A 14,001-nucleotide genomic window follows, 5' to 3' on the forward strand; every position below is an offset into this window, starting at 1 on the left:
ACAGAGCAGCAGCCCCTGTTCTCCAGGGGCAGGGGGATTTTTGGTTTATAATTTTACATTCCTGCCATCCCCTATGACCTGTTTTGTTAATTAATTGCCTGTTTAAGCCTATGCCAATGCCTAAGACAGATGCAGATATTTGTTGACACCAGATCACACTGGTGCCCTTTGCATCAGGTCCTGGGCAGCTCTTCCTGCCCCTGTCCCTACCCATCCCTCCCAGTAAATCAACACTATCCTCAGCAACATGAGCATCACTTGGGCATCCTTTGCCCTTTTGCATTTCAGCAGGGTGTTTGTGCTGGGAACAGGAACCTGCATGGCCATGGAGACATCAGTGGTTGGGTTTCAACTGCAAAGCAAATTTTAATAGCAGCAGGAACAAATTTTAGCTGCAGAATTCAGTGCTGGACTTCAGATTCCTGATCAGGGGCTCTGCAGGTTCACCTGCAGGACTTCGGGTGAATTTTCAGTTTGGGGGTTTGGATCCAGGGTGTCTGCTCACTCTCCCCTTGCACGACACAAACCCTTTCTCTGGCTGCCCAGAGTTTGTTTGGCAAAGAGAGATAATTTGGCATCTCTGCTTTTCCCCCACAGCATCTTCCTGACGGCCATCCTGGGCTTGCCCGAGGCCCTCATCCCTGTGCAGCTGCTGTGGGTGAACCTGGTGACGGACGGGCTGCCGGCCACCGCGCTGGGCTTCAACCCCCCCGACCTGGACATCATGGAGAAGCAGCCCCGCAACCCCAAGGAGCCCCTCATCAGTGGCTGGCTCTTCTTCCGCTACCTGGCCGTCGGAGGTGAGTCCCGTGGGCAGAGCTGAGGATGGGCACGGGGTGCCATGGGTTGCAGGGGTGTTCCTTTTGGGTGCTGGGGGTAAGGGTGTCTCTCTCGGCCGCAGTGTACGTGGGCCTGGCCACGGTGGGAGCAGCGACCTGGTGGTTCCTGTACGACGCCGAGGGACCACAGGTCTCCTTCCATCAGCTGGTGAGTCGGGAGGGGAACGGGCTGACGTGTTGACCGATGGGCAAGGGCATGGATTCAAGTGTTGGGGTGTTTTCCTCTACCTTTCCTCTGTGGTGGTTATAGTGTTCCCAGATTCCTAGTGGAGAAGGCAATAATTTAAAACAGAAGCGAGTTCTCTCCCTCAGCCTTGCTTGTTTCCAGCCAGTCGCCAGCATGGTGGGGAAAACTTGATTCAAAGAAGCTGAAAGTAGCTCCTGTGCCTGATCCCACATGGAAAGGGATCTTTTGTCACATTACTGTAGGTCTGAACGGGGTGGTGGGAAGGTGGGTGTCATCCCAGCCCAATGGCATGTGCCATGGAAGATGTATTTTTGATGGAGATGTGTGTGCTCAAACACCTTCTTGACTGCACTTGGAAGTCTCAAAGCCACTCTCTGGCCATAACCCTAAAGCCCAATCACAGCAGGAGCTGGGTCACTTTAGACAGTTTGCTCAGTTGCCCTGAACTGTGGGATATTTAACAGCAACCCAGTTCATCCTGTGCCCCCCAACCAGTCGACTCTTCCTCCTCTCTCCTGCCTTTCCTGCTGCTCTGCCGTGTATTTACCAGCAGTTTCCTGTGCCGACAGAGGAACTTCATGAGGTGCACTGAGGACAACCCCATCTTTGAAGGAATCGACTGTGAGATCTTCGAGTCCCGATACCCAACCACGATGGCTCTGTCTGTGCTGGTGACAATCGAAATGTGCAACGCTCTGAACAGGTGAGGTGGCTGCAGGATTGCTCTGTGCCTGACTGAGTCTGTGCAGGGTCTCTTTGAGCATCTGTGGGTGGGCTGAGAGCTTTGCTTTGGCTCAGCAGAGCCATTCAGAGCATCCTCACAGGGGACCACTGGGTTTTCCATGATCAAACTCCTCCAAGGCAGTGTGCTGCTGCTGATAGCAGTGGAGGAAGGACTGGATCCGCATCCATTAGTGGTTTGGTCATTAGTGATCAGTCCTAATCCATGAAGGCTGGTTGTGTTGAGCGTTGAGATGGAATTTGCAGCAAAGCCTGAAGCTGAGCAGTCTGGAATACAGGGATGCAGCATGTGGCCCTGCACCTTGGAGGGGTAATGGAGCTCCCAGCTTGGGCAGGTGTGGGGAGCAGGAGGTTACTGGGGCTGACGCTCTGTCCCTTTGCCTTCCAGTGTCTCTGAGAACCAGTCGCTGCTGCGGATGCCACCGTGGCTCAACATCTGGCTGCTGGGGGCCATCATCATGTCCATGGCTCTGCACTTCCTCATCCTCTACGTCAAGCCCATGCCTGTGAGTGCCCTCTGCCACCTCTGCCCCTAGCCCAGGGGGCTCCTGTGGGGAAGGACATCCCTGGAGCAATCTTTGGGCCTGGAAGCTTTTGGGATGCTTGTCCCTAAAAGGTGCCCTCAGGTCCAGGTCCTGTGACTTGCAAACCAGGAGTCACCCTGCCTTTGCCTAAGTCAGAAGCTCTCCTTATGGGCAGTGCAAAGGGGTGTAGGTATCTCCAGAAGGTGGTTCAGCCCCTTGTGGTGTCATCTCCTCCCTTTGCAGTTCAAGGCTGGTGATGCCTCAGTCAGTGCCCAAGGGTGCTAAAGGTGAAGTGTGTCTCTGTGCCCAGGAGGTGACATTGTCCCTTGTACCCTGCTGAGCACCCAAGAGCACACACACAGTCCTAGCTTGTGCCTCACTTTCCCCAGCTGCAGGAGAGGTGAAGGACATAATCTTTGACTCACCTTGTCCAAGAGCCACCTCGGGATCATGACGGACCTTGAAATCCCGTTCTTTGGGCTGTCAGGATCCTCCCTCCTTGTGCCTGGGACAACCCTTTCTCAACCTTTGCCCTACAACAATGTGACCCTTAAAACAACAAAATATCCCACCTCCTTCCCTGCTGACGTGTCCAATCCTTTCCACCTTGCAGCTCATCTTCCAGGTGACCCCCCTGAGCTGGCCGCAGTGGGTGGTCGTGCTGAAGATCTCCCTGCCCGTGATCCTGCTGGACGAAGGACTCAAGTACCTTTCCCGCAACCACCTGGACGGTGAGCGTGGGCTGCACCACCCTGGGCTGGGTTTGCTCCGTGGTGCTTTGCTCGGGGGTCGTGGTGGCTCTGGGGACACCTCCTCTGCTCGTGTGATGTCTGCACCTGCGTGTCCACCCTGCTCTGGAAAAGGGGCTTTTCCTCCTACTCCCTTCCTTCCTGGTGCCACGCCTGGCAGAGCAGTTGGTGCTTACACCTGCTTGAAATGCTCCCTTTGGAGCTGGAGCACCGGGTAAACCTGCCAAGGATTGTTTATCCAGCTCCTCTCAAACCTCCAGGAACTGGATCCCTTCACTTATAAAGTAAAACAAATCAAATACTGGTTTCTAACAGGATCCCTTCCTTTTTTCTCTCAAGTCGTCCACCCCTCTCTGTCCATCCTTGCCTTGTCTTGGCTGCCTCTGTGCTAAGATCATCTGAGAGCTGAACACCTTATAAAGTGGTTTTAATGGGGTTGCCCTTGGCCAGCACCTCTCAGGATCTGGCCCGTGGCACACACAGAGGGGAAGCAGCTCCCGTGACACCGGGGCAGAGATTCCCATGTGCTCCTGGGCTCTGTGCTGTAAATCACAGCAGGATTTTAGGCAGCCCTCCAAAGAGATGATATCATCTTTCCTTTCATTTCTTGAAAAAAAACCTCACTTACTGTGGGGGATAACTTGGGGCTGAGTTAAACCCACAGGTTTTCCCAGCGGTGGCTGCGGGCCCAGGGCTGCCTGGTGGTGCTGTGCCTGCCATGGGCTGTCCCCTGTCCAGGAAAACATTTTTTGGGGTGTGCTTGCCCTGACAGTGATAGCAGGGAGAAGAAGGGCAGGAGAGACACTGTCCTTGCCTGGGGAAGCTCTGAGGGCAGATGAACAGTCTGAGTGTGGGGACTGGATGTCCTTCCACAGCATCACCTCGATCAAATCTTTTTGCACCCCTAAGGCAACCTGTGTCCTAGCAAACCCCTCCTTTTACCTTCACCCTGTAGTAATGATCCAGGAAAACTCTGCAAAGTCACTCTTGCCTTTCAGGGCTGAAGGCAGGTCTGGCCAGGCCTGTCAGGGAGGGATCTGGGCCTTTGTTACAGCTCTGTTTGGTTTCTTATGGAGCAGAACCCTGCAAAAAGCTGGAAATATGGGATGGGAAATTATTACAAGCAAGAAATGATCCCAAACTGGCCACCCTCCCCATCAGTGGGTCCTGGTGTGGTGGGGTGCTCATGTCAGCCTTCCTTTCTGCCTTGAGCTGATGCATAAACACAGCGATTGCTTAGAGAAACAGAGGTGCAGGGGCTCCTGTTTTTACAGACCAGATAGAAATTGTTTTCTAGCTTATTTTTATTTAATTGTTGTTTTTCTCACCAGACACCCAGGTCTGTTTTATCCCACAATTACAAGCCTGTAGCAACAATCCATGGCGTGGCACCAGGCTGGGGTGTAGGAGAGCTGGTTGATTCCTGGCTGTTTTGCATCCCATGCATGCCCTCGGTCTTCACTTCACCATCTGTGATCTGGGGATGAGTCTGTCTCTCTCCCACACTTCGTATTTCTCCTTAAAGTCTCAGCAGTGTTGGGGGAAGGGCTTTTCCTTGGCTCTGCCTGCGCAGCTCTGAGCACAGCGAGGTTCCTGGTAGGCATGGGATCCTTCCAAGTGCTATCCTGCCAGCTCAGAGTGTTTCCTCCCAGCGTGCTGGGTCCTCTGAGCTGCCCTCATCCCCACGGTCATGATGCTGCTGATGCTCACAGGTTGCTCTGTGTCTCACCCAGCCAGGGTTTCCCCTGCAGTTATTCAATCACAGCTGTGGGCCAAAATCACGCTTCAATCATCGGATTTGAAAGAAGTAATTGAGATTCTTCGTCTTCCTAATTCCTCTGGGCTTTGAAAAGCAGAGGGGAAAAAAACCTCCAAAAGCCACTTTTATGTGTGGTCTTGTGATTTTTTTACCAGGCATTCTCAGGACAGTAAGACCCGAGTGGAGCGGGGAGCACCAGTTGAAAACCTGCAAGACTCCAGAGCAAGGGTTGGCTTCCTACATGTCTCATCCCTGAATGCAGTATCCCTGTGCTTCCTACAAAGTCTTGCTCGTGTGTGGTGGGGACCTGCTTGGAATGTGTCTGGGTGAACGTGGCTTAGAAAACTAGCCAATACCAGAGCCCAGGGACCCTGTACCCAGACAGGATCTCCTTTCCCACAGTGGCCTCTGTGTTTTGCTTCAAAATAAGGTCTAAGAAGCTTGTGAAGTAGCTGTTTGCTGGCAGTTTTGGCCAGGGGCCAGGCTTGATCTCTGCAAGGCAGCACTTGGGGATGGTCTCCAGCGTTGAGACCTTCTGAGGGATGGCCAAGGGTGTTCAGCTGAGGAATGCAAATGTATAGCTGTGAGCAGAATGTATATTCTGCTGATTCAGGTTTTGCGTGGAAAAATTTCTCCTTTTGATGAGATTTAGATAAGTTGTTGTGTTTCCATTACGCTGGATTTTCCTTGTCCTTGAAGTGGCCGAAAGCTGAGACTCTTCAGTTTTCACAGTGGTCTCAGTGCTTTACATTCCTCTCCCCATCATCCTGGTCATGTCCAACCTTTCATCTCACATGCTGTGCATGTCTGGCTGCCTTCTTCCCCTCCTGGCCCCCTCTAAGGTTTCTGCTGTCTCAGTTTTGAGAGGCAATGTGAGTGTGAGAGCAGGTGAACGTGCAGAGCTGAGCTGGGTTGGCTTGGTGGGAGCTGCAGATGTTCTGGTCAGGAACGTGGAGATGGGCCCTCTCAGGGTCTGTCACACAGATACACACTGGCAGGCTGACCACCCTCAAGTACCTCTTGGTCTGGTATCTTTAATATTTTCCATGCTCTGTGCACTGAAGTGTTTGTTCTTTCTGAATCCTGTGGCATGCAGGAGGATGTTTTCCAGGCATCTGTGCGAAGACCTTGCAGAAGTCCCTTTTCTGAGTAGTTCTCAAAAGGTATCAAACCTAGAGAGGACACTGAGATAACCCTGGTGCTCAAGTAGCTCTGTGCACCCTCACCCCACTGCTGAGGCCACCCTGCTCCCCGCCTGCACCGTCCCTGGGCCTCCTCATCTTCAGCATCTTGAAGCAAACCCATCAGAGCTGGTGGAGTTGCCACTGTGGTTGTTTTCAGCACATTAAGCAGCAGGCCCTGCCTGGGTGCTCGAGCATCACCATTTCTCACTTGTGCTGTGGCAAAAGCAGGGGCAAATCATGAAGCAGGTGCTTTCTGCAACACAACTACGCACCTGCCCTGACAGCAGCAGCATCACTGAAAATCAGGAGTTTTGATGCACAGGAATTGACTTGGGTGTGTTTTGTGGCAGATTGGCATTTATGCAGCCATTTGTCCTTGCACCCAGCGAGCACAGAAGCCCCTGGGGTGATTTTACAGGAGCTGCAAGTGATGACTGCCCTGCTTGGGTCTCTGTTCCCTCCCTGGTGGGCAGCACAGTGCCCCACAGCCTCCTGCTGCCGCAGCTGATGTGCAGGTGGGATTCTCACCCTTGGGTGAGCATCTCCACTGCCATGGGAGCTTTGGCCACTTCTCTGCCAAGCTGGCATCACCTTTATGCTTCAGCATCCTCCCAGAGGAGAGTGGCTGGCAGAAGTGGCAGTGTGGTGACAAGTGCATCACACTCCCTGCCAGGCGTCTGAGACAGCCCAAAATCTGCAGGGACCAAAATCTCCTTGTCCCATCGCAGAACCCACCAGCAGTAGTGAAATAGAGCTGTTCACCCTCGTCTTCCTCTGTGCACCTGGGGATGAGGGAACCCCCCAGCACTCCCCCAGGAGCAGAGGGGCTGCTGCCTGCCCGTGTTCCCTGCGGAGGAGGCAGCATCCCTCTCCCTGGCACGGCAGAGCGGGGAGCGAGCGCCTGCGGCCGTGGCCTGCCCTTGTAGGGTAATCTCTGTGTGGAGCTACCTTGGCTGGGCGCTGGCAGAGGAATGTGTCCCCAGGGGCCAAGTCGCTCCCTTGAACTGTGGGATGCTCTGCAGGAGAGCAGTGCTGCACCTTTCAGTGCTGGAATCTCCACACGGGATTTTCCAGCTCTGCCGCATTGCTCTTTGGTTTTGTTTCCCCCTCTCTCCTGTTTTATTATGTCGGTGTGTCGTGCTTTAGAAATGGAAGAGCAGAGGGAAGCTGACAGCACTGCTGCCCTGGGATGGGAAAGGGATTTCCTTTTTGGTTTTCTCCTGGGGTTTGGGCTCTTGGATGAAACTTGGGGTGCCCTGGTGTGATGGATGAGACGTGCAGTTTTCAGAGCTACAAGGGCTGTGGTGTTTCCTTTGATGGAGGAAGTGATCCAGGCTGGCAGCTGGAGTCTGCATCCCTCCAGCAGCACCTTTTACAGGAACTTGTTAAGAGGAAAGTCAAAAGCAATAAGGAAAAACCTCCTCAGAAGCCTCGGCTGTGCTGGGGGGAGCAGATCTTGCAGAAGCTGAGCTCGCGTTGTTCAGCTGCTGGTTTGCAGGTGTTGAAGGGCTGTGACCCCCCCTGGGAGGTTTGGTGTGAGGCAAGATCCAGATGGATCATCACTGCTCCATCATTCATCATTCCTGCAAACAGGTTCTGCATCCCCCCTGCTCCTGTCACCAGTGTGAGGGGAGGACAGACAGACGCTGGCATGCAGGACCTGCATCCTCCTAAAGCTGAGTGGGAGCCAGACCCTCGGCTGTTGCAGGGCTCATGGAAACACCTGACTCGCTCTGTGCCAGGATTGGGTTATTTAGAGGCCTGAGAGTAGCATTTTGAAGAGCAAACACTGCAGCCATGTCCCTTCCCTGTGCCTGTCTGCTCCATGCCCCCCCCTCCCTGTTTGCACAACCACAGGGCAGTGTGTTTAGGGGAAGTGCCGTGGCTGGTGAATAACCACTGGTGTGTCACCTGGTAGGGACTGTTCAGCTGCTGGAGATGCTGAAGGGACACCCCTGAAATGGGGAGGAGATGAATTTTGATTATTGCTCTGAGATTTAATACAGTGCAGTCACCAGCATCCCCGCTGTGCACCAAAGCCCGCGGTGTGGGGGTTATCTGGAGGTGTGGGGGTTATCCAGAGGGATGCTGCCATTGCAACAAGCCATTTTATCTTGGGACAGCTGGGCTGGGCTCTCCAGCCAGCACTGCAAAAAGTTTTGGCAGAAGTTGCAAAAAGGCTTTTTCCCTCCCTCTCCCCTGTTATTTATTAATTCCCCTGGAAGCTTGTCGGCACCAGGGTTGGCAGCGGGCGCGGAGCTCGCGGGTAACCCCGGGCAGGACCCCTATTTATCAAGAGCACAGTAACAGCAGTCCCCTGTGAGATGTGTTTGGTGATATGTGCAGTGATGAAAGAGAGAGAAATGCAGCTGAAAGATTGCCGATAAGTGATTTCTTAGGAAGTGCTGCTTGTGGGTGGGTTTTTTTAAGAAATAAAACCTGTTTCTGGGCAGAGTGAGCTGCCCCGGGCTGGAGGGCAGCTGCTGCCTCAGGGGGTCAGGGACACTCCTGTCAACTGCTTGAAAATTGAGGATCTGGTTGATGTGAGTCAAGCTCTGGCAGGGATTTTGAGGCTGCTCACATGGAGTTCAAGCTGAATACTGTAGCTTTCCTTCAGGCCATGTGTTGCCTGTTACCTTCCCTGTCCTAGCCCATCCATCTGGAGGGAGGGAGAAGGGAGGAGGGCAGCCCTGGGGCTGGAACAGTGGCTGTGATGAGTAGATTGGTCCTTGCTCATTGTTCTGGAGGTAAATATATGTGTATTGTGTGTAAGTGGTGTCAGCCCAAGGAGCAGCATCCACAGATCTGGCTGTGGCAGGGATGGCTGATGGGATGCAGTGACTTTCCTTTCTCTCTGTCACTGCCTTTCCAGGGTGATCCCTCATTAGGAGCAGTAGCAAGGCATCCTGCCTGCTCATCTTCCCACCATTCTTGTGCCTGTATGGCTCCACCTCACCCCTTTTCCTGCCTCCTGCAGGCTGAGTGTGCCGAGCCCTTCCTCACCCAGGGACCAGCATCCTCCTCCTCCTGACTCAGCCTGAGCTGCCGTGGCTGCAGTTGGACCAGCTCTGTGCAGACAGGATCCCAGGTCCCCTTTTGGGATCAACCAAGAGCAACCACTCTTGATAACAAAAACAGGGAGCTGGTTTGCTTTGAACCCTCACCAATACTTTTCCTTCTCATTTTTTTTTTTTTGCTTTGTTTCAGGAGAAGAGGACAAGAAATGAATGACACAAAGGCAACACTCTGAACTAAAGGATCCCTAACTTGTAACTCGGACTGAAGTCTTGCATGTGTGACCATCACTAGAAGCCAGCAGGACATGCATGTGTCCGACTATCAGACAAATGCGGGTGAATCGTCGAAAAGAAAAATACTGATTTTGTTTTGTTTCGTAGCTTTCTTTCTCCTGTACATACGAGTGCAATTACTGGACAGCTGGCGTTGGGTTTGGGGATGGAGCTGTGTGGACCTGGGTCGTTGCAACGCGGTTCCTTGGGGATTTGTTCCTGCCAAATTTGAGATCCTCTTTCCAATTTTCGCCCTCGCCGGGTGAGCTCAGGCAGGGCATCCTCCACGAAGGGGGGCAGTCGGGATTTTGGGCGCAGATGGGAGGCTGCATCCCCCAAGGGGATGGGGTGAACGAGGGCAGCTTCTGGGGCCAGAAAGGGCTTGGCAGTGGGTGAGGGCAGGGAGAGAGGTGAGGGGGTCGTGTGTTGGGGTCTCTGACCCTTGATGATTTCATCACTGCTGCTCTGCTGGCCCACTCCGGTGGCCAGAGAGTCTGGGAATACCTTCAGAGTGTGCCCGACAGTGGTGTGGATCTCACAGACGTGTGTTTGTACATTGAGATCAGGTGCCTGTGGTGGAAGGCAAAGTTCTCCCTATTTATCGTGCTGTCCTGTTTGATCCCTGCGTTGTGGAAAGCCCAGCACCTTCTCAGGCTCATCCAACACCAAAGCATGACGTAGCCTTGTCTGTCCTTCTCCATCCCACGTCTTCTTACATCCCATCTGCACTATATGAACCACCCTCCTCCTCGTAGGGGCAGCCATGTAAAGCAAAGCATGGGGACACCCACCTTTGCATTCCTCATGTCCACCACTCCCTCCTGGTCACACTTTCATCCCTCAGTGGATTTTTAACTACTTCCCTAGCAGGAGTAGAGCTTAAGTCTTTAGGAGCGTGTCCATGACTTCGTGTCCTCTGCTTTGGAGAACATCACTGTCTTGCACAGGGCATCCTTGCCAAGGGATCAAGATGGGAATGAATGTATGCTTGTACATAACGTGGTCTTTCTCCATGGGTGGTGTTTGTTGTGGCATCCCTTTTTGTGAGGCACCAAGTTTATTTTGCCCTCTTGGGATTTTTCCGCAGCAGGAGCAAGACAGGCTGCAGTGAGGGTTGGTAGATCAGGAGTGGGTTTGGGATCCAGTGAATTGATCTGTCTCCATCAAACCACATCAGCTGAGAAGCTGAGAGTGGGTGGTTTCTTCTCCTGCTCTCCAAATCCTCCCTCCTGTTTTCCTCATGGTCCCCTATGATCCATCCTGATAATATTTAACTAGCCAGAGCCTTTCCTTTCTCTTACATTCCAGCAGCAGCACTAGAGCCAGGGTTTGGGGTAGCATTTTGCTCCTTTGCTGTTGGGTTTTTTCTTCTACTTTTTGCCTCTTAAAAGCTTCCAGTGCTTTTCTGTTTCACCTGGGCAAGAGCTACTCTTCTTCTGTACAGTAGGTGCCAAATATCATCCCTCCTTTCTTTTCTCCATCACCAGCATTGAAGATGAGCAGAGCCCCCAGACCAATGGGAATGTACAGAATTGTTATACTACTGAGCTGATTTATTGTACAGAAAACCTTGCATGAAATGTTGTTACTGTATTTAATATATAATGTATTCAAGGAATTTTAATATGGAGCTCTTTAAAAAGATCTTTATAGATACTCTGTGGTTAGAAGATTGTTGCTGATTTTTTTTTTTAAATCTTATTATACTTTGTCTTGAAGAAGTTTTATTTTTCAAATGTGTTCTGTCTAATTGATTTAATTAGTTGATCCCATGGGACAACCAGTTCCTCTTCAAAGATTTTCACCGTGGATGAGGTTCACCCTGGTGCAGAGGACCAGGGCATGACCCAGGTACTGCTCAAGCCTTCAAGATAAGGCTTCAGTAAGACTAATGCTGTAGACGTGTGATTTGCCTTTCCCCAAAAGGGTGGATTTCACCTTATTTTAGTACACAATAGAATTGTTTAGGTTGGAAAAGTTGTCCAAGATGACTGAGTCCAGTTCCATCTCTCTGTGCAGAAAAATAACCAGTGGGAATTTAATCCAGTACCAGCTCGAGGACATCAGAGGAAACAGCTTCTGTGTTTCCCTGAGGCTGAAAACCAGTTTGGGAGAGTCTGGTCTGGATTCAGAGGCCAGACTGGATTCAGAGCATCCCAGCCCTATTGGGAGGGTCCAGCAAAGCTTTCAGCTGCCCGATGGCATCTCCCTGGGACATTGTGCCTGCAGGAACCTGCTTGGGCCATCCATTGCACCTCCTGAGTTAACAGTGTTTTCCCTGGACTTGAGGTGTGCTGGGGGATTATTAATTTTATCCAAATTTGTGTATGTGTGTGTGTGTGGAGGAGTTCCTGGTGTAAAAGCCTGGGCAGGGTCAGTCTGTTCATGCAGTCGTTGGGTCGCAGTTGTGAGTCACCAAACCCTGAGCCTTCGTGGGCAGCAAACCAGAGCTGGGTCCCAGCCAAAGGCTTGTTCTTTCCAGCAGCAACAAATTCAGTTTGGTTTCTATTGTGAGCCTTCAGATCTACCTAGAAAATAGCACAGGTAACCTGCAGGAGTCCCCCTTGCTAGGAGGGACCATTTTGTCACATCATTTCCCTTTCTGAATGGCTGAGCACATCTCTCTTCCCCCCATCCTTTAATTACTTGGAATACAGGTTTCACTCCATTCTCTTTGATTACAGAGGCTTATACTTCAAATATCTTAATGATGTAGAAAAGTATCCAGTGATGTAATTATTTTTTCTTTTATTCTTCAGTGAAGGGTCAGGGCAAATCACAGAGTAGTTATTTATTGCATGTGTGCCACCAACAGCCCGCTGGGCTGGACCATGTTCTTGTGGAAACATGGAGATCCTAAAGCCAAGACCATCACTTAGGGATCAGGTCTTGGGTCTTACCAAGGCATCTAAACGTGCAATACAAGGGAGATGGGCTCTGGGTGGCTGCTTTGCCCAGGAGTTTGTTAAAAAAAGCAGCTTGGAGGCAAACCTCTGGGCTCCTTGCTTTTTTTGGCAACAGAGTTTAGGAATTATTTCCTTTTTAGTTTTATTTTGATGGTGCTGCCTGGCATATTCGAAGGCTTTAAATAAAACTTAGGTCTTTCCAGCAAGACCTCTAACATCGGTGGGCTGCTGTGGCAGATCCTCCACGAGGTGCAGGGCATAGGATGTGCTGGGGTGGCAGCATGGGATTATCCATGAGCACTTTATACTCCTTCCTCAGGGGCCAAGCACCGTGCTGGGGTACAGCCAAGGTGGGTGGGGAGGGTCCCGTGTCCCCGGGGCAAACACCCAGCGGATCAGCTTTGGGCAGCAGCTGTGGAAAGTCTTTTGTACTGTTTTGGGATGTTGTGTCATTGTGGGCAGTTGCTGGGTGAGCTCTTCCCCCTGTGGTGTGTGATCCCGTGGGGAGGCAGGTTGGAAAAGGAAAAAGAGCAAAGTAGTGCATCCTGTGTTTTTTTTGTGTTGTGTGGCCGCCGTAGGGCTCAGGGTGTGGATGAGGTTTGGGATTTGTGTGTTTGAGGCTTTGGCATTGGGAAGATGCCCTGTGTATGTTTCTGATGCCAAGGCTGGATGGTACCACCAGGCTCTGGAGAGGTCAGCTGGAAGGACAGGCTCTACTGGAGGGGACTTTGTTCCTGTAAAAACATCAAACCTGGGATGGAACCAGAGTTTCTGCTCACGGCGTGGATGGTAGAAGTAGCTGGAGGAGCAATAGGAAAATTCAGCATTAATTTTTGTTTCTTCTTTTGTACATCAGGCTGATAGTGCTGCTCCCCAGACAGGGTCCTGCTCCACCAAAACTCCTCAAATAATTGCTGTGCAGGGGCTCAGGCTGAGAGATGTTCATGAGGTTGTGACCTTGGCATCACATAACTCCTGAACCTCAAACACACCAGAGTCCCCAATACCAACTCCTAAGACTTATTGTGATTTTTGGACCATGCCTGCCATGGCCACCACCTTCTATAAATGATGCCAGAGATTCAGGCCCACCTGAGTTGGTTTTTTCCCCCAGTTCTGCAGTGGCATTTTCTGTCAGGGGAAACAGTGTGGACTCAGGTTTTTGAGACCAAGGAGGCGGCTTCACCCCGTGCAGAGCTTGCATGGCAAGGTTAGGGATAGGGTTTGCAGGGCTGAAGAAAGGGAAACACAGGGTGAATTGTGCTCCCTGGACTTTTCCTCATGGTGCCATTCAGCTTTTGGTCTGGGTGGGGCATTAAATGAGCCAAAATCTGTGTGTGCCTGGAGTGATGGAGCCGTGGGTACCTCAGGGGGCAGGTCAGTCCAGGCACTTGGGACCAAGAGGAGGGTGACCACTGAGCTGCCAGGGGGTGCCCTCAGTGGCTTGGGTCTGGGAATATGTTGATTATTTTTTATATGAGTTGCCTGAACAGCCAAATCTAGAAATCTCTGAGTTCGTGCTCTGTAGCAAAAGATAAATCATTATATCTTGGGGGGAGGTGGGAGGGTGTTAACTGAGGGACAGAACTGAAAGAAATGAGGTTTCCTATTTTATTATACGAGAGATATTTTTCCACTAAATTACTGCTTCCTAAATCGTGTCCTTTGTCTGACTGTAAATAGCCAGGTGTGCCGGGAAGACGTGGGAAGGCTCCTCGTGGTCACATCCATACAATCCACTCTGTTCACACAATATTGGGCTGATTTGTTTTATACTTAGAAAATTACAGAAATAAAAGCGATTTTACTGGATGACTCTTGG

The 14,001-nt window shown here is 51.5% G+C and overlaps 1 protein-coding gene across 1 annotated transcript in view; it reads left to right on the forward strand.

Moving 5' to 3' along the window:
- ATP2A3 (ATPase sarcoplasmic/endoplasmic reticulum Ca2+ transporting 3) overlaps nucleotides 1-13,991 on the forward strand; it is a 52,123-nt gene extending 38,132 nt beyond the window's left edge. Inside the window, exons 16-21 of the mRNA XM_017828867.1 lie at nucleotides 598-800; nucleotides 902-987; nucleotides 1,596-1,729; nucleotides 2,156-2,273; nucleotides 2,905-3,022; nucleotides 9,191-13,991. Coding sequence (XP_017684356.1) covers nucleotides 598-800; nucleotides 902-987; nucleotides 1,596-1,729; nucleotides 2,156-2,273; nucleotides 2,905-3,022; nucleotides 9,191-9,210 — 679 coding nt within the window. The 3' untranslated portion in view covers nucleotides 9,211-13,991. The remainder of the gene's footprint in view (nucleotides 1-597; nucleotides 801-901; nucleotides 988-1,595; nucleotides 1,730-2,155; nucleotides 2,274-2,904; nucleotides 3,023-9,190) is intronic.
- The last annotated feature ends 10 nt before the right edge of the window (nucleotides 13,992-14,001 follow it).

This window comes from Lepidothrix coronata, unplaced genomic scaffold, assembly GCF_001604755.1.
Source record: "Lepidothrix coronata isolate B3197 unplaced genomic scaffold, Lepidothrix_coronata-1.0 Scaffold154, whole genome shotgun sequence".
Classification (NCBI taxonomy): domain Eukaryota; kingdom Metazoa; phylum Chordata; class Aves; order Passeriformes; family Pipridae; genus Lepidothrix; species Lepidothrix coronata.